Below are 19,078 nucleotides of genomic sequence, written 5' to 3'. Positions count from 1 at the left end.
GCAGACGGTTCTAAAACAGCCCTGATACCACTTCAGCTAACCTACATGCACCACAGAAAAGTAACGAACAATCCCAGGCAGAAGTGCTGCTGTGCAAATCAATGTCCTTTCTCCATAAAAATGTCAAGATGCCCCACTCTTATTATGCTCGGGCTGGAAGCTGAATGTTACGGTGCTTTATTAGTATAACAAATATGTGCTGCACTAAACCTTTCCCTTGGATCTCCTCCTGCATCCTTCAGAACTTAATACCAGGAAGCCAGAGGTGATAGATTTAAACGAGGCGTTATGTGAGGGCTAGATACAAGGGCACCGTGGCATTTTTCTCAATGCATATTGATCGAGTCCAGGGTCAATTCCTGAACTTGGACACACACAATGCTTCGCTGAATCTCAGATCAAAAAATCGTTCGTGTAGAATTCAGCACTATCTGCAGGCAGACCCTGGCTCTTAGCATGCAAGCTCTGTCAGAGCTTCCTTACCACTCATTAACAAAACCCCAATTAGGGCTACAATGATGCTACAAGTTTCAGTTTCATAGAAGGCTTATAAGAAGCTGAGGCCAATTTTAGCTGTCACTTCTGAAGTGGCTTCATAAGACATGAAAAGGTCTGAAAAAGACAGGCAAGATACACCTTTTCCAGCCTGGCTTGTTTCTTCTCATAGAAGCAAGCTGGAAGCATTGATTCTGTCAGGCTGGTATTAATGTTGAAAGAAAATAAAGGATTCATATGAGAAGAGAACCAATGGCTCAGCTACATCCTCATGAGGCTAATAGCATCATGCTTCTTAGCTGGAAGTAGCAGGGTAGGATACAGATTGGTTGCACCTGTTACACACATGCTCTGTTTCATATTAGGGTTGGGGAAGAGATCACTCATTGGTTTTAAAGGCATCACTCAGCAAGATGCTTCAACTGACCATGAGGCAAGAAACATTTCCCCTGTGCATTTATATAATGCTCCTTGCTGTTGCTCTAGTGTTTATAAAGAGCAGGCAGCTGAGTTCCCTTCCTGCTAAAAATGGCCCTTGATGGCTTCCCTCAAATACTAAGTGAACTCAGCTGTACCACAGCAATCTTACTTTATAAATGTAATTGCAAGAAGCTTCTCTTTCCCTGGAGGACAAGGCTACCCAGAATCCCAGGCTTCACTATAAACCATGGCATGTCTTCGGAAGCCTTGCTACCACCTTTGTTTTTTCCTGCTGGAGGTAAGCGGAGTTTTACTACTTGTCACCCAGCCATTAGTCAGGTAGTGGGTTCCCAGACAATACCCAAACAGGGATTTGTTCTCCTCTGTGTATTTTTCTCAGGTTCAAAAAATCTATTCATCTTTGCTTTGAACCAACTTACTCGCACACTGCTAGATGCAATTTTAGAAGACCAAGATGTCAAGTAGAGCAAAGAATTTCCAACCTCAAACCACAACTCTACTTCCCTGTGTTAACCATTTAGTTCATATTAGCCCACACCCAATAGGTGTACTTCTTCAAATTAAGGATTATGGGCAAAGTCCTTTGTGTAGATGTGATATCTTTTATTAGACCAACTGAGTAGCTGGAAAAAAGTTCTTAGCAAGCTTTTGGGTGCAGTCACTCTTCTTCCAGCACAGGGAGTCTCTGCTGGTTGCTCGGTGTTTATAAATGGCTCCTTACCCAAGTGCCCATCTGTGCCTGTTTCTTTAAAAACAAGAACCAAAAAAAAGAGGTGCCCAAGTTAACTTGGAAATGTTTAAGCCTCAGCTAACATAATGAAGTCAAATGGGGGTAGGGTGGGGAGGAGTCATGGCTCATTCCTTATTCTGTGTCTCCCCTGGATAGCTGTGTTGACAGGAAATATTTTGGTACTGACATCAAAGTCTGCTTATTTATTTATAACTCTTTTCAGCAGAGTGAGTTGAATAAATAAGCATGCTAATCAATTCTGCATGGCACTGGGATGGAATTTACAATTTATAAATTAAGCTGAGTGAGTTGCTTTAGAAGCTAATTTCCACTTCTGCCCACTCCCTCGACACACAGATACAATCTTCCCAGTGAAATTAGCCTGAACAATATGGCATCATTCTTGTCCAAGAGAACCCACTTGTCTTCATTTCTAAACTGGATGTTTTTAACCACAGCCCATATTTTCAGTTGTTTTTCTGACTGGCAGCCAGCATGTTGATTCAATGCTGGTCCTCCAGATTTCCACATGCTACTGAACTACCATGCTGGCCTTGGAGGGATGAAAGTCTATGACATATTGGCACTCATTACCACTTTATTCCCAGGACAAGCTGAAAAGGGAGTGCTGAGTGTTCACTGGTTCCTTGGGCAAATGCCAATGGAAACAGAAGGTGCAATTACTGACTCTATAAAGTAAGCTAAACTTTCCAGAAGTGAGTTTCTTCTGGGAAGCTGTCTGGTGGACGTATCCCATGCTGTTCAGAATTTTTCAAATGAACCCTTTAGTATGGGATGTGATCCCTGGGAATGAAAAGATTAGGTACTTTCACATGTGGCTATTTTAAATAACCTTTTCCCACTGCTTCAAATATCAGTCTGTTACCGACTTACTATCCATCCAAGTGGCACTGCTTGTTAAAGTTCGCAAGCTGCCGACTGGATGAGAGATTATTCATTCTCTGCAGTACAAAAGGCCACATGTCGTGAAATCAAAGCTGACCTGCTTGCTCTTTTGTCCTACTAATTTTTAAGGAAAGAAGAGTACCTGTTGGGGCTGTTCATGTGCAATTCTGCTGGCATTTTCAAATGCTGGATATTGTGTTGAGGTTGAAGACATTGTGGCAGTGAAGTAGCTGTCAATGGTACAAACCTAAAAAAAAAAATTAATAAAAAAAATTCAGTGTCTAGGCTGATGCAACTGGTGCTGACTTCAACACCTTCTAAGAAGAGGAAGTGGCTAAAGTTGCTTTTAAAAATAAGTCCCAAGTGCTCATCTTGAACACAGAGAATCTAAATGTGTGCCTACTCGGGCACCTGTCTGCTAGGGAACAACTTGCATAGTCCAATGCCAATTCTTTTCCATATAAATTACACTTGTCTGCTCATTCACTTGGAGAAGCAGATGTTTAACAGCAGCTGGGGAAAAACACTTCAGTGACCAAGAACTGTTTACATTTTGATTTTTACAGAATTTCTAGGCTGTTCACTAGACAACTCGGTCATCAGTGCAAATTGATCTGGCCCCTTTTTTACTCTAGAAAGCCTTGCAAATCGTTTTGAAAAGAGGCATGCCAGGCTGAGGTATTCCCATGCTAGGCTGTGAATCCTAACTAGCTCAGAGAGCCATTAGTCCCCTGTGACATACTGAGGCAAATGCTTCTAACTCTGAAGTTAATGAGTCAGATTGTACTGTAAGAATTGACTCATGGTTAACCCCAATGGAATTTCCTTTAGACAATAGCAATCTCTTCCATGGAAAAAGAACAGGACAGTGGGTTGTTGATGATCACGCCAGCTCCTGGAAGAGGTGAAAACTTGTTAACCAGCACATAGATCACTGGAAGCCTCATTTCACACCACACCAAATTCCAAATCTCCTCTGTATGAGCAGCGGCCTTGCAGCTGCACTGTCATTGGGAAGAAATTATTCTACTCTTTGGTGCCTTCAGATGCTTGGAAAAATTATACGGCAGGCCTCTGAATGCTAAAGCAGGAATTTCATAGTGAGGAGTAATAGGGCAGTCCCTGAAGTTATCTGTCTGGTGCTATCTCTGTTTCAATCTCTGCTCAAAGCTCTCTGATATTTTTCCATATGAAGCTGTAATCAGACTTCACCACCATACTGCAGCTCTGTCAGTGCATATGGAATAGGCTATTGCAAACTGGATGCTTTTTCAAGAAGTAAAAGGCTTTTATTTTCAAGTCAATGGCCAGTTCAGCATTAGTTGCTCAGATCTGTATTGGAATATTTATGCTCCTTGGTCTCTCTTCTGTCTTATTCTTTTGCCCTTGTACATTAATGAAGTCCAAGTCCCTTGAGCTGGAGTCCTGCCTACACCAGCAGAAACAAGCTGTTCCCAGACCCAGTTACAATGCAGTTAGCCTTCATGATTTAAACACTGGTCACATTTCTTAAGGCATGACCAAACCACATTACTGAATCTTGCTATAATCTTGCCAGGTCTAGGACTCTGCATCCTCTTTGCCACTTTATTTCGCTTCCAGTATTTTTTAACAGGACTAGGGAATTCTGTGTTAAGACTTGACCACTGTAGAAACACGTGGACCATCTGTACACTACAAATTCCCTCGCTGCTACCCAGCAGTGGAGAAACCTGGATCCTGCAACTGCCGGAGCAGATGCAGCCATGAAATGGCCTCTACTGTGTGGACTCTGGAATGGATGGATGTCCTTGTTTCATCTGCTGCTGATGCCAAGTGCAGATCACTGAAAACTGAAGGTTTTAAAACTCTTCAGCAGCTTTCCAATTAGAAGCCTTAAAATGACTGCTATTTTCTCAGACTATGGCATAGATGCATTCACTGAAGTTTTCCCTTATTACTGTACAGTTGGAAAGAGTAAGTCAATAGTAGGATAACCAGATCACTGCCTAACAAGCATAACCAAATGCCCAGAAAGAGCAAAAACCAGTTAATTCTAGATGTACTTTTCCAGGAATAAACTACAAAAATGATCCCTGAAAATACTCTGAGACAGACTCACTGTGATCTTCTTGGGTGATTCACACTCTGCTCAAATTACCCATCTTCTAAAGGGGAATACCTACTAACCTCCCTCATGTGGAAGGGATTTCTGATCTTGCTCTTATGAACCAAGTTTCTCAAGTAAGGCAACCCAGAATTAAAACTTACTGAAAATCAGATGCAACAAAACAGTTGAAGCAAAACATGGGTATTTAATGTGAATTAAGCAATCGCCATGTAGGCTGATTCATTATCAGAGCTGGTCTCTTGTTTGCAAGTAAGTTTATACCCTGCTGGTGGACAAATCTCAATCATCAGCATCTGAGGCTGCTTTTCACCAATACACTGCCCATATTTGCCATGTGTATGCTAAAGAGTCCCTATGTTCTTTGACATGCTGTACCTAGACAAGCAACAGATTAACCTGCTAGCATTACTTAATCTAAAGGCATGGTCTCACCTTTCCTCCTCAGGTTTAATTGGTATTTTTGGTCTCAGCAGATGGCCTGAGTTCTGGCTAGGAAGAACCTGCAAGTCCTTGCAAACAGCAGCTTCCAGCAAGTCCCTCCAGCTGCACACAGGCAATACTGTAGTTGCCCGTTTCTGGGCTTCTGAAGTGATGTCTAGATTTCTTGATTTGTCAGATCTGACTCACGGCTTCAGTGATGCTAACATTTCCTTCAAAACCCTGTGGCTGTTCCAGGCAGCAGCACTGTCACTACTGATGACTTCCCTGCTCTTAACTATTCTTCTAGTCCTCAGAAGAGGGAGTATCTGGAAAGAATACCTTGTGATGTTAATGTCTGATTGATTGGTATGAAAGAAGGCAGACTAAGAACAGAGGAAAGCAGTGTTTTTTCTTTTTACAGTCCTGAAAAGGGGCAGGTCTCCAAGCTCTCTCAAGGGTATGTTAAAGATGTGTGGACAGCTTGGGATTTAATCATTTCAACAGTCTTTAGTTGCGTAACCCTGGTTACAGAAAGCAGTGGATCACCTCCTGCCTGTCTGCACCCAACATAAATTCACTTTTGGATAGACTTGTGAAGAGGTCCTCTGTTGTTTGGAATCAGATCTGTACCTTAAACCCTTTGATTAAGGGCTTGTCCATGTGAGCAATTCAGACTAATTAAAACAGGGACATTAACACATTAAACCATCATGTAGGCTCCCAGGCAGAAGGAGAGTGAGCTTACCACTGCAGCTTTTGTCTCAAGCCTTCCCAAGTGTTCTTGCAAAGACTAGCTGTAAGCTGTTTTTAATAGGGAAGGTTCAAGATTTAATGATAAACCAGGTGTAGGAGAACTGACTTAAGAACCAACTCTCTCAGTACTTCTAGGAAGCAGATTTTAAGAGCTTGTTTGCATGGGAATTTATTGCCCACTAAGGTTGGGTATGAATTTACAGTGCGTTAGCTATTTTCCACTGAGTCTTTCATTGTTGCGTGCCAGAAAGCTCACTCCACTCTGACAAGCCTGTAGTGCTTGCTGCACAGAAAAGTTATCCTAAAATAATCTATGGAGTGAATTTACAGTGCAGTAGGACAAGCTTCAACTGTGAAGCTCCCTCATACTTGCAGAGTGCAAGGCAATTACTTCAACTAAGAGCAGAATAGCTGGCGCACTGTAAATTTACACTGATGCTCATGTTGTGTTAACTCCCTTCCACAGACAGGCCTTAAGATAGTTTAGACTAGGAATGCTAATAGAGCTAAAATATTCTGCCCCAGCACAGACAACGCCTGATGGCTCATCTGCATTTGTACCCCTGACGGTGGGAAACTTCAGAGACAGCCTTTTCAGTGTAGACATAACTAAGATTATGGGCTGCCCCCATAACAATCTTTTCTCCCTGTAGGAAGTCCTGTGTGCCCATTTACACTGCACAGCTGTCAGATCAGTATGCTTGTAAGGTCCTAAACTCGAGACTTCTCATTTCCTTTTTGAATTGCCCAATGCAAAGGATCAGTGATTCAGAGTGATTTCCCTCTACAGCTATCATCTGAAACAGCACATAGGAGGAAAGAAATGGTTATTTTTGGACTGTTCTGATTCATGTCCCCCTTAGAAGCCTCAATACAGTTCCTGCTCTGAACACTTAATATGGTCATTTCTAGAAGACAGGATCTCTTGTGACATACCAGCCTTGTGAGGCAGCAAGTTCTTTTGCTTTACAGACCCAATAGATCAAAGCCCAGCTGCCATTACTGGGGGAAGGCAGAAAACTCCCCCCATGGCTAAGTGTGAAACTAAGTACCTGATTAAAACTCCAATTTTAAATAGATAATCTCTTTAATGTATTTCACATTAAAGAATGTGGTTTCTGTTTGCAAGGGAAGATAATTTTTGGAATGCAAACTCCATGACAGTTCAGCTCCGTGGCCTGTTAATGAAGCTTAACAGGCCCCATCTCCAAATAAATTGTTTCTTTCCATCCCTTTTTTTTTTTTTTCTCTTCCTCAACTTCTTAACAAGCATTACTTGGAACAGGTAAACTCCTAGGAAAGGCAAAGCAGCTAGGAGCTTTTATCTGTGTGGGTTGTTTTTTGTTTAGTTAGCAGTAACTCCAGTACAGCAATCAAGGTGGGGGGCCAATCCTATTCAACTCCATCAGTGCAAGTCCCTACATGCCTCTGCACTTCGTCAGAAGCGATGCAGGATGAATGGGAGATATTCCCAAAAGTGTACCCATCTATTTATGCCTGATCACATGCCAGCCAGGTAACTCCCAACTCCTACTTCCTCCTCCAGCACTAAGTACCTTCCACCATTATCCCAGAGCTCAGGGCTGCAAACAGAAGAGCGGGCAGTGGGGGGCATGCAGTCCACTTATCTACATGTAGACGGTGTTGCTGATATAGCTACACGGGCAACCCCCTCTTACAGGAGAAGCAGATGGGTGTCAAGGCTCTTACTGATGCATCCTATGTTGTCTCCTGCCAGAGATCAATGGGACCTGTAGAAGCAAAGACTATCACACTCTGGAAATGAAATGCCTGCCTGCTCTCAGCATTTTGATGCTGGCTGTAGCATTTTGTTGGTTCAGGAACATATGAACACTACAGAGCCTGCAGGACAATGCATGTTACCCTGGTCCCCTAACTGGATGTAGACAAGACTCTTGTTGCGTACAGCTTCTGCTTAGCTGACTTGCATGCAGAAGTCCTAAGATGCTTGGAGAAAATGCTACCAAGTCTTTGGTGTTGGAAGAGGAGGGGGGGGGAGGGGGAAGCTGTCCTGCTACATCTGACCCCATTTGATAAAGAGCATCCAGTGTTTTCCATTATACAATGGTAAACTGACCATTTGCATTTTTTTTTTTTATTTTATTTTATTTTTTTTTTAATCTTGCTTGCCTTCAGGTTGGTTAATTTTTGCTCTTCTGTTCTCGCTTAGAGTTGCACACTAATGCTGGCTTGATATTCCCCCAAGAACAGTGTACAATTGCAGAGCAACATTTGTAGTGCACAGAAGCCTTGTATTGCCTACCGCAATAAAGGTGGCGGTACTACATTGAAGACTTATTTTATGTGCTTCAAAAAAAAAAAATCTATTTTGCAAATTGTAGCGTGGAAAATTCAGAACCTCCATTTAAAAAATCCATTTTAATGGGTCCAACTTCATTTGCAGAAGTTTTATTTTTCACTTGTGATATATCTGCCATGTTATAGGAGCGTTCATTCAGTCTTTGGAGATACTCAAAGAACTGCCAATAATGAAACAAAAACAAGCCAAACTTTGAGAGATAAATGTTAACAATTAACACTTGCAAAAAAAGTATGCAACATTCTTTTATTGCAAAACCAATTTAAAGGGGGGGGGTGGAAATCCATTTCTAGTTTTAAATTGATTGCTTCAATTTAAAAAGAAAAAAAAATGGATCATTGGCAAATTGCTCTGTAAACCTCCTTAAATCAACCATTGATGGCAGTGTATTTGTCACAGCTGATGTGTCTAGAATCCTGGTGCAGACAAACTTATTTGCAATGGGCCCATCTTAATGGGCTTTTCCTTTTCAAAGGCATGCACTGCATAAGGTGAGCTTCTACTGATAAACTACTCCTTACAATTTACTGGATTTTTTTTTTTTTTTTTTATTTCAGAAACTTTCCTTCCACAACAGAATTGATTTTTGGATTCTAACTGTTAAAGGGAGGGGAAAACACAAAACAGGGTACCACAGAAATCATAGCAAGTTCAGGTTGGAAGGGACTTCAGGAGGTTGCATGTAGTCCAAACCCCTGCTCCAAGCAGGACTAGATCATCCCAGCCAAGGCTTTGTCTAGCTGGGCCCTGAAAACCTCCGAAGGTGGACAGTCCTTCACCTCTCTGGATAAACCTGTTCCATAATCCAATACCACACTACACTAGTAATGCCTCCACCCAACTTGTCAGCTGTTAGATTAGCATCAGAAAAACACCTGCTTTCTCTTGTGTCTATCGACCAATTTCTTTCCACTGAAGAAATTCAATCTTATTTCTTACTGTACAGTAGCTGAATCTGAATTGGCACTTGGGATCTCACCTGACTTTTAGGGAAAGATTTGGGCAAACCAAGATAAAAGGGTCTAAGAGCTGCTAAATAAGAAGTAAAGATATTTAAGACCCTTTGAACTTCTTGGCTTTACTCCTGCTGCAGAACACTGTAAAGGTATGTTCATCTTAGAGTGATATATTGTGTGCAAATGTCAGAGTAGGGATAGGGCTGGAAATCTCAAGCTACAATGGTGCAAATCTACCCTAACTAAATCACAGCTGCACAGCATCAGCAAAGGGGTTGCTTCATCATCAGCAGAAGCTGTGAAGGGGCAGATATCCCAAACAAGTTTGTGGGGAAGGGAAGCTCTGTTTTAATATAAACCGAGCACAAATAAGAATATAAGCAATGCCATAGGGGGTCAACTCACAGGTTGATCATCTACCAGGTAGCCTGTTTCACAATGGCAGAAAGAGGCCCTGCTCTTGGCCTTTTATAAACTAACCCAACCTCTGACCCAAGCCCCTGACAGCTTCCAGCATTTTGGAGGCCAGGGAAGGATACCTTTTATCTTACAACACCTATTACAAAAGCTGATATTGATTGAGGGGCTTTTGTATGGGCAGAGGCATCCAGTTCCTTATGATTCAGAGGAACTGTCCGTGTAGTGTCCGGCAGCCCCAAATAAAAGGATGCAAGGCATAGAAAGAATGAAATCTAGTCCCTACCCTGAATTGGCTGCAACCCAGATAAGGTTGTACAGAAGGGGAAGTGCCTCGCCCAAAGCCAGCAGGCACAGCAGATCAGTGCCTGAGCTAGGAAAAAAAAGCCACCGCCCAGTGTCTTATCCACTAGTCCCTGCTGCACCCCCACTTCCAACAACAAGGCAATTTACCAAGAGAGAAAAATGTTTTGTAGAAACTTATGCTGAGGCTCTTGCCAATCAGCTACTCAGTGGCAGAACAAGGAACAGAGCAATGGGCAGTTGTGTGCTTTGCACACTAAACACTGCCTCCCTTTGTAAGGACAGCAAACAAGACTTATCAAGAGTATCCAAGTTTCACTTTCACAACCAGCCTGTCTTTAGCTGGCTGTTTTTGGCTGGCATGCATAATATTTGTTTGCTTTTAGATTCTAGGCCTGTTTTTCCTGTTTCTTAAAAATCATAAGCAAGCTTTCTTCTGCTTTTGCTACAGGACTCAATTTCTCTTTGCCACTTGTTTCCCTGACAATTGGCTCTAAAGCATTTGGAGCATTTCTTCAGGGAAAGAATGATGAGACCTGCAGTAAAAGATATCTAGATTTGTTTTTTCTTAACAAGTCTGTCTTCATCAGTTAAGGGGTTCTTGTGGAGTAAGGTGACTGAATGACAATAGTTGTTTTGGGTTTAGAGAGGCTGTTGGCTATGTTAGCCTTAAGTTGGGCAGAAGGCAAGACGAGGTGGCACCAACTTGTTCAGAGTCGCATGAGCTTTCATAGGTGACAACCTACTTTTCTTGGGTTGTATAGCTTTTGTTACGGTGGTTTCATAGTGTCCCCCTCCGGTGCAGTGCCAGAGTATTTAATGTATAAGCTAAAGCAGTGGTTTTCAACCTCTTTCATTTGCAGACCCCTAACAAATTTGCATGGAGCTACGGACGAACCCCTCTGAATTGCAAGCGTGGGTATTCACATGCTTGTGATTTCTCACTGTCATCTTTTGCAGATCCCTTAGACATGTTCTATGGACCCCTGGAGGTCTGCCAGACCACACATTTAAAACCACAGATCTAAAGGAACCTGAGACGGAGAATGACACACATCCTGGCAGCAGCGATACAGAGCAGTACAAGAAAGCCTGTTCTGCTGTAGGCATGACTACCGCTTGCATAAGGATGAGAATCTGCACGCCCCATTACTAAGGGCTTTTTGTCCAGACTCTGGAACAGTAATGCAGTTTATCAATAAACCCCCAAGCACATTCACCAGTACATCCCACCTACCAAGCCCAAATACACTACCTTTAACAGATTTCCGAAAAATGGTGCTGCAATCGGGCTGTCAACACAATTTCTACTAAAAATTTCCACAATGCAGCTTCAATGCTGACCGCTCTAGTACAGCTGTTACTCAGCTACTGAGCAGGTCTGCACAAGAATGGCTTAAATGCCAGCTGTCACCTGAAAACTGCATTAGCAACTGGGGAGATGCTATCCCTGGCAGAGCTGCACAGGCAGTAAGATTTAGCACGTTAACCAATTCCAGAACAGAGATGCTTGGACCAAAAAACAAAGCCCTTAACTAGGAACAGCTTGCCCTCAGACCCCCGAAATCCGTACAACACAACAGCATTCCTTACTTCCTAGCAACGTGTCCCTAACCCTTCCCTGAAGAAGACGCAGGGTTCAAGTTTTAAATTTGATCTCTGCTTCATCAGCCTGAAGCACAATTATCTGGATATCTGCAAAGCAGTCTTTTCCAGTTCTGTTTTAACTAACCTCAATGCGCAACACAGCTTCTTGCCAAGTTGGCACCAGTTTACCCATGCCAACCACTTTGGGGAAGTAAGTGAATCTCTGGAAAATGAGATCACGCTATGCCGAGGAGTGCGCTTCTTCTAATAAAAATGTTTGGACCCGCACTCTTCTGTTGCTCCCGAACACGGGAGCTGCTACTCCAGCCGGGGCTCAGCCAGCATTTGGTCCTGGGCGGGCGCGCTGGCTTCTGGCGTCAGACTATTGGTGCCGCAGATGACGTACGGACCCACGCGCCTCCTATCCTAATGCTCCCTCCTAAGAGGCAGTCGCAGGCTCCTCTCAGTGCAGTCCAAGGCACCAAGTAGCGTTTTAAACTCTCAAGTAAGCGCACAAAAAGCGTAAAGAAAGAGGAAAAAATGTGCTCTCCAAAACAAGAGTACAGGCATATGAAACACTTGTCAACGCATCATCTTTTATTAATGGGACAGGCACCGTACCTGTCCGCTAGCTGAACACCATGTGCTGCCAGATGACTGTGAAGTACACCCCAAAACATATCCGAAAACTAATCTAACCAGAGAGCTGGGGGAGGGGGAAACCCAGGAAGACACCGTCACCGCCACCACCGCTTTCATGGCAAGGCCTCGGGTTGCAGAGTCGACCGCAGCTTCCAGCCCGGCCGGAGAAGCGCGCCGAGGGGCTGCGGGAGGGGAAACCGTGGCAGCCCAGACATGCTACTGCTTCCTTTCTGAAATGACTGTGCTGACAGCAGGAAGGATACAGAAGTATGAAATGAGTGTGCGCGCACCTGCATGCATGCACGCACTTCCTATATATTATGCACACACGCAAGTGCGCATACCTGCACGCATGCACGCACGCACACATGCACGCACACCCCCGGACATGCACACGCACGTGTGTGTGTGTACAATCTAGAGAAGGAGAGAGGGGCCTAGCTATCGCGAGACGCCGCGTGCGCGGATCGCGAGCCCGGGCCAGCTCCGCGCGGAGCTCTCTGTCCCGCGGCGGTTCCGTCTCTTGTACTCCCCGCCCGCCCGCCCGCACGGACCCAGTGCTCCGCCCGCGCCGTGCGGGGAGACACGGGCCGGCCCCGCTCACCCTAGTGCCGCTGCATGGCCCCGGCTGGGCCCGCGGCCGCACGGCCCCTCACCCCCGGCGGGCGCCGCTCCTCCATCTTAGGGGGCTCTGGGCCGCCGCTTCCCCCGCGGCCAACATGGCCGCCGGCCACTTCCGGCGGGGAGTCCTCCCGCAGTTGCCCGGACCATAGAGGAGACCGGAAGGCAGGTCTAGAAAGGACTCGTCGGAAAGCGGGGAGGAGGAGGTGGAGCATCGAGACGGCGCACGGAAAGGGACAACGGAGCATCGAGAAGGCGTGGAGAGAGCGCCTCACTGCGCTCACTGCGTGGAAGACTGTACAGAAGGGCGACGCGCAGTGCACTGCCTAGAGCGCTGGCAGGCAAACTGCAGTACGGAGCCCGGATAGCTCAGTCGGTAGAGCATCAGACTTTTAATCTGAGGGTCCAGGGTTCAAGTCCCTGTTCGGGCGGCTCCTTCGTTTTCTTTTTTGTATTTCCATCATCATAATATTCCTCTTTTCTATCATTATTTTTCTTCTTTTGATTTATTTATAATTTTATTTTTTGCATTTTTGCCTTTCGTCTTTTCCCCTCTTTTGCCTTGCAGCGCACCCCACCTGGCCCCTGCCCCTCCTCTCCCTGCACTCATTCAAGAGGGATGCAAAAAAGAAAAGAAAAAGCTCTTGTCAATTGAAAACCACACATCCCACCCCCTGCGCCAGGAAAAAGCGACCCGCCCGAACAGGGACTTGAACCCTGGACCCTCAGATTAAAAGTCTGATGCTCTACCGACTGAGCTATCCGGGCGCTCTGCAAAGCTGTCTTGCTCTCCCATTCATGGCTCTGTGCAATCACCCAAGGACATCCCTGCCGGAGGCTCCTGGAGGGGAGAGGGGCTCCCAGATGCTCCCTCTTTCTACCCTGATCCTCCTCTGCCCTGCACTCTCCCTTGCTCCGCATGGACAAGCCCCTGGTGCACCCCAGGCTCTGCCCCCTGCCATGAAGGACCCTGGTCCTGCCCCTCCTTGCACCCCCTTGCAGTGGGTTGAATGTCCAGGGCAGGAAGTAAAAGGGCAGGTGCTGAGAAGCAGGCAAGGAACCGGTGTCTATGGGTGCATCTACACATCTTTATTTAATGCGTATTAAATCTAGTACCTCTGTTGGAAAATGCACGTTCGCCTACCTTCATGCACGTTAAATAAAGATGTGTGTGTGTTTTTGAATGATGATTAATGCACATTAGCCTATTTTAATACGCGTTAGCAAAAGCACATGGGGTATTTTTACGCGGTGCTTGCAGTTGTATCAGCTGTGAAATGTGTGTCGGTGCCCAGAAAATGGCAGCGGTGCGCATTTGAACTAAAACGCATCAGAGGTGTTTTAGTTCAAAAGCATACCGCTGCCATTTTCTCCACACCGGCACTTATACAAGTGGAAGCATCACAGCGCGGTACGCATCGGCTCGCCTGCAGAGCAGACTCAATTAATCGAGTCCGCTCCGATGTGTCAGCAATGCAAAAAAGTATGCATATAAATGCCCGTGGTTTTTAAATGATACTTTAAAATAGGACACGTGGACACACGTGCTTTAATGCACGTTAGCCTACGTAGGCATACTTCTGCGCTCCCCTAGTTATAGGGGAGTGTGAGTCTGAGGCCCCTGCTATACGTTACATGTATTACACAACTCACTGGGGGATCACGCAATAAATTCAGGCCTGCCAGGGCTGCAAAGTAAGGCAGGCCGATGATCACATGATAAAGAGGACTCTGCAGCAATAGAGAGCTGACCAGCTCTGAAGTGAATGCTTGAGGGTGTGTAGCAGCTCTACAGTGGGTTTCTATCAGCTTTCATCTGAATAGGTAGCAGGGCCCTCAGGGGCCCTGGGGATCAGATGGGCTGGCACTTGTTGCTGGGTCGGGGCCTGGGTCAACACGGTGTTTTGACTATGAAAATGACAGCCTAGCAAGTGCTTGGCCTTAATGAACCATTGCAACGGAAATCCAGCCTCGCTTGCTTTGAATGGGCATTGGTGATGACGAGAAGGGCTTGGCCCTGTGCAGGGGACCTGGTCCTGTGGCCTGTCCCCAGTAGAAGCTAGCTCCACCTGCTTCAGAGGAATGGGCCAGAAACCTCCCCAGAGGCCGTTGTGGGTTGCTGTGGCCCCAAAAAGTCTCCCCCATCTGCTTTGCATTCATTTCCAGCAGTAGGTACAGGGAAAGCCCTGGGGAGGAAGATGCAAAGCGTCCCTGATGGCGATGAATGCCTCTAACAAAGCTATGCAAACTGCCTTCATTTCCCCAGCAGCTCATGCCACTCATAGTTTCATAGTTGGCAGGGTCAGAAGGGACCTGAGCAGGTCATCAAGTCCGACCCCCTGCCATCAAGTCCAACCTTTGCATGTTTAAAACCATGGCAGCCCTGGGTAAGGCTTTGCTAGGGCTCTTTGGGGCAACAACCAGATGCTAACTGTTCATGACGGAGGGGCATAGACAGGCATAGACACCATGTGGCTGCACCTGGGTACAAGGTTGCCTATGGGGGCTGCTGCTTCTTTCGGATGCCTGACTTGGAGCAACAAATTCTAAGTCCAGGTGAAGGTTAGCCAGTCTAATGCTCTTGCGGAAAGGGAATGTATCTCTGCAATGTCACCATCAAATTTGTATAGAGGGCAGAGTGTTGTCACGTGGTCCATAGTTTGATCAGGATTGCCACAGCCACATGGAAGATGACAGCCTGCTCATGGCCCACCCTGCTTCGTGGAAATCCAGAACAGGAAAATCCACAATTAATGTCATCACAAAGGTGACCGAATGCCCAATGGCCTCCCCGTCGATGGAGCAACAACCATAGACAAAGTGCTTAATGCGCACCGGTCATTTTAAGAGATGAAGCTGCAGTGAGGGCTCAGGTGACAACCAGGGGAGTTACCTGATCAGCAAGGGGCCAGGCTAGTAGCATATAAACCCAGGGCCTGAGCTGCCCAGGCAGTCTTACCATGAAAGCAGCAGAGAGAGGAGCTCCTGGGCAGTAGGGCCCCCAGGTAACAGCTGAGCTGGGGTAAGTAGCACTGGGGGCTTATGGAAGGGGCTATGGGGCCAAGGAGGTCTTAACTGCCCTGGGGGCAAGCCTGGAGCCTGGGAACAGGGTAAAGAAACCTGGGGATTGGAGTAAAGGAGCCCAGAGATTGCAGCCTGGTAGAGTGGGACTCAGTGCTTGGGAGTAGCCCATGTAGGAGAAGCACCTGGCTGGGGAGTACAGGCAGGGAGGCTGCACTCAAGGGTAGTTATAAGAGGTAAAGTGCCTGGGAGGAGCATGGGTGCGGTACAAGGGGCAGTCAGACATAATTAGCCCTTAAGGCAATGAGTGCAAACACCTGTCACTAACATAAGAGGAGATGTGGCTTGGGAAGCCCTCACATCAAGGGAGTGATGGGGAGTGCCCACAGAGGCAGGCCAGGCAAGGGTGGGGCAGCCACCCTTGGGAGGAGGGCTTGTTGCAGGTGCAATGGTGTTCTGCAAGTCTCCTGCCTGCTCTGCGGGTTCTGGCAATTCTGCACTGCTAGACAAGGCAAGGAAGTGTAATTTCCCTGCTGCAAGGGGATGGGGACGGGGTGCCCCAAGCAGCAGTTGCATTTATGCTGCTGACAGCTTGGAGGATGGGGAAGTGCCATCTGGCACCACAAACATAGCTAAAATCCTGGCTATGCCCCTGACCCCCACCATCGATTATGCATCTCTTTTACTAGGAATCGGCTGATGTTGAATGAGGCTGGATGACATGGTTAAAGGAGGCACAAGATGGGTACAGCCGGACTAGGGCCAAGCTGAGCTTTCCTAGCCTGTCTCCTCCACAGCTCGGGAACAGCCCTCCAGCATGAGATGGGAAATTGGGCTCAGTAAAACGGGATGGGGGCTGGCAGGGAAGGCAGAGCAGGCCCCCCCCCCCCCCACCCTTTTTTTTTTTTTTAGTGTCAGTAGTGCAACTTGCTGCCTGCAAGACCCTCCGGTATCTGCTTTCCATGTCTCTTCAGAGGAGGAAGCCCCAATGCTGCTGGCAAGGTTACTTGCTCGATGCTGTTGCCCACAGGCCCGGTGAAAGTGGGACACTATTGCTCTGAAAGGAGTCGTCTTGCACTAACTGCGTATCTCATTACACCCACCTTTGCTTAGGCAAGTGTGCTATCATCAGGGTTATGCTGGTGTCACTCAGGCCTGCCCGGCTCAGGGGCTGCATGACCAGGATTAACCATGAACCTGGACAACAGTCCTGGTGCAGCTGTCACCCAGCGCACCACCCTCCTCCTCACGAGTGATGGCACATTAACCATCACTGACACTGATGGCTTCCATGTCATGTTAGTCAGGGAAGACAGATTCAGAATATGCGGGGAAAAACCTCCAACTCTGATGATCATTTTCAAGCAAGGCCTGCAGGTCAAAAGCTGAAGTGATGCTTGTGGCTTGAGCTGCTGCTTGAATACCAATACTGATGCCCTATATTGACACTTTCCTCCTCCAAAGCCCTAGGTTGAGGTCTGGGGTGGGTGGACCAGGACACTGACAAAAGGAGACACATATGGCTATTTGGGACTTGCCTGCTACAATCCTGTGATGTTTTTACCCAGCCCCTTCTAGGCTAAAGAGGTACCTGAGAGTGATTTTTCTTTTTTTAAGAAAAGGGAAAAAGACAACCTGACTGTCAATAAAGAGATCTCTCAGGCTGGGGAACAGCCTTCCCGAGGGCAGTAGCTGGTGATATTTCAAATAAATGAGATGCTAGGAAATAATCTGCTGGAAAGGATTTCTCCCCCCGGCCCCCCAATAAGGATGGGCAATGAGACCCTTTCTAGGCAACATTGTTTCTCTGGCTTTGTGGCTTCTGTACTGGAGCGCTGACTCGTGCAATCCAGGTGACTCTAGCAGTGTGACACGAATTAATCCAAAACCAGCCCTGGAAGCAGACCTGTCCTGCAAAACCTGTTATGGGTATTTCTTTCCCCAAATGCAGTTGTGATTTTTCTCCATTAGAGGGCAGGTCTTACCAGCAAATTTGGGGATTTTTAACTGCTTGGAAGCAAGATCCCCTTATAAAAAAGGGCCTTGTAATGACTGGGGCAACTACTTGACATGCAGATGTCTAATCCAAGACGGTAGCACTGCTTCTAGAAATACAGAGCATGTGGAAACCCCAAGGAAGTCCATGGTGGCTGTGGGTGCTCAGCATCTCTGAGAGCACGAGGGGCCACAGCAACACAGGAGGTGGCAATTTGGAGGCAAGGAGGTGCAGGTACGTGATGAGTTTGGCATTGGGGAGAGGAGTTCAGAGGAGCGAGGGGTTTTGACTGATCTCATGGGGATGCAGTGTTGGGTGTGGATTGGCCCATAAATCTATCAGAGTGGTGACAGCAGCCTCAGCTGGCCTGGAGTAAGATCAGGGAAATAAATGCCCCACTTCTTCCGAGCGCAGGCTGGGAGCGGAGCACATCACTTCCTAGCACGCAGGATGCTTGGGGACTCTCTCTCATTCCCCTATCATTTGTCTCTAGTTCTTCTCTAGCATCAAGGGGGGGTTGATCTCTGTGGTCTGTTCAGTCCTTGGCCTTGTTGCTAGAGAAGGGCAGATCCATGCCAATGGGGGTTGGCTCTGTTGCCATGTGGGCCCTGTTCCACCCATCTGGACAATACTTCTGTCATGTAAACTTACAGATCCGGTTGTATCCTGCAGCAACATCTTTATGGGTAACATCTTGACCGCCGGAGCCGTGGCTGGCATGCTAAGGACAGCTGGCTCTTCAAACGCCGGGGAGAAAAGCCAAGGCTCCCCAGGGTGGGGATCTGGGAGGGTCACTGGGTTTTAATGAGAAAAAGGATGCACACCAGGAAAACACAAGGGCACGGTTCATGTTTCGGGAACAGCAGCCCACGGGGTTTTAATCGTGCATGGTACTGAAGCACACATCAATGTTGAAGCACTAGCCCCAGCATGAATGATGATCACTGCAGAACCAAGTGGCAGACCATGGTAGTGTTGTTTAATGTGCTCTGATTCTGTGAGAGGGGCAGTGTAAAGCCTACAGAGACCAGAATACCGTACATACACAACAGAGGACGCTAAGACTACTTTGTTAGTCTTGTAGCATCTGGGGTTTTTCCTAAGCTGCAGCTCCTGGGGTCTTATGAATACAAGTGCCACTCAGTTTGCCTTTGCAGAGCAGAGTAAGTTTCTAGCCCTCGTGGGCAGAAAGGAAAGGGTAAAGCTCAGAGTTGCAGACCACCTCGAAGCTAAGAAGATGCACGAAGGGAACCCAGAGTGTGATGGGTTTTTTGTTCGTGGTGTTTTTTTGTTTGTTTGTTTTAAAGACTAGGCTTTTTAGATGAGCCTCGTGATTAAT

The 19,078-nt window shown here is 46.6% G+C and overlaps 1 protein-coding gene, 1 long non-coding RNA gene and 2 other non-coding genes across 4 annotated transcripts in view; 2 read left to right on the top strand and 2 right to left on the bottom strand.

The window, feature by feature from the left end:
- The window catches only part of MDM4 (MDM4 regulator of p53), a 33,044-nt gene extending 20,207 nt beyond the window's left edge, over positions 1–12,837 (bottom strand). Inside the window, exons 1-2 of the mRNA XM_006273883.4 lie at positions 12,706–12,837; positions 2,715–2,819 (exon numbers count right to left, since the gene is read on the bottom strand). Of these exons, the coding sequence (XP_006273945.2) occupies positions 2,715–2,786 (72 nt within the window). The 5' untranslated portion in view covers positions 2,787–2,819; positions 12,706–12,837. The remainder of the gene's footprint in view (positions 1–2,714; positions 2,820–12,705) is intronic.
- LOC109280574 (uncharacterized) lies at positions 1,006–11,340 on the top strand. The gene is made up of 2 exons (XR_002086949.2): positions 1,006–1,213; positions 10,833–11,340. It is a non-coding gene; the product is annotated as an uncharacterized LOC109280574 (long non-coding RNA).
- A 243-nt stretch (positions 12,838–13,080) lies between the features above and the next one.
- On the top strand, positions 13,081–13,153 carry TRNAK-UUU (transfer RNA lysine (anticodon UUU)). Its single transcript has one exon. It is a non-coding gene; the product is annotated as a tRNA-Lys (tRNA).
- Positions 13,154–13,417: 264 nt separating this feature from the next.
- Positions 13,418–13,490, bottom strand: TRNAK-UUU (transfer RNA lysine (anticodon UUU)). Its single transcript has one exon. It is a non-coding gene; the product is annotated as a tRNA-Lys (tRNA).
- Between the last annotated feature and the right edge of the window lie 5,588 nt (positions 13,491–19,078).

This window comes from Alligator mississippiensis, chromosome 14 (assembly GCF_030867095.1).
Source record: "Alligator mississippiensis isolate rAllMis1 chromosome 14, rAllMis1, whole genome shotgun sequence".
Taxonomy (NCBI): domain Eukaryota; kingdom Metazoa; phylum Chordata; order Crocodylia; family Alligatoridae; genus Alligator; species Alligator mississippiensis.
Note: the sequence above shows the minus strand (reverse complement) of the source record. Positions and strands in the feature narration are given on the sequence as shown.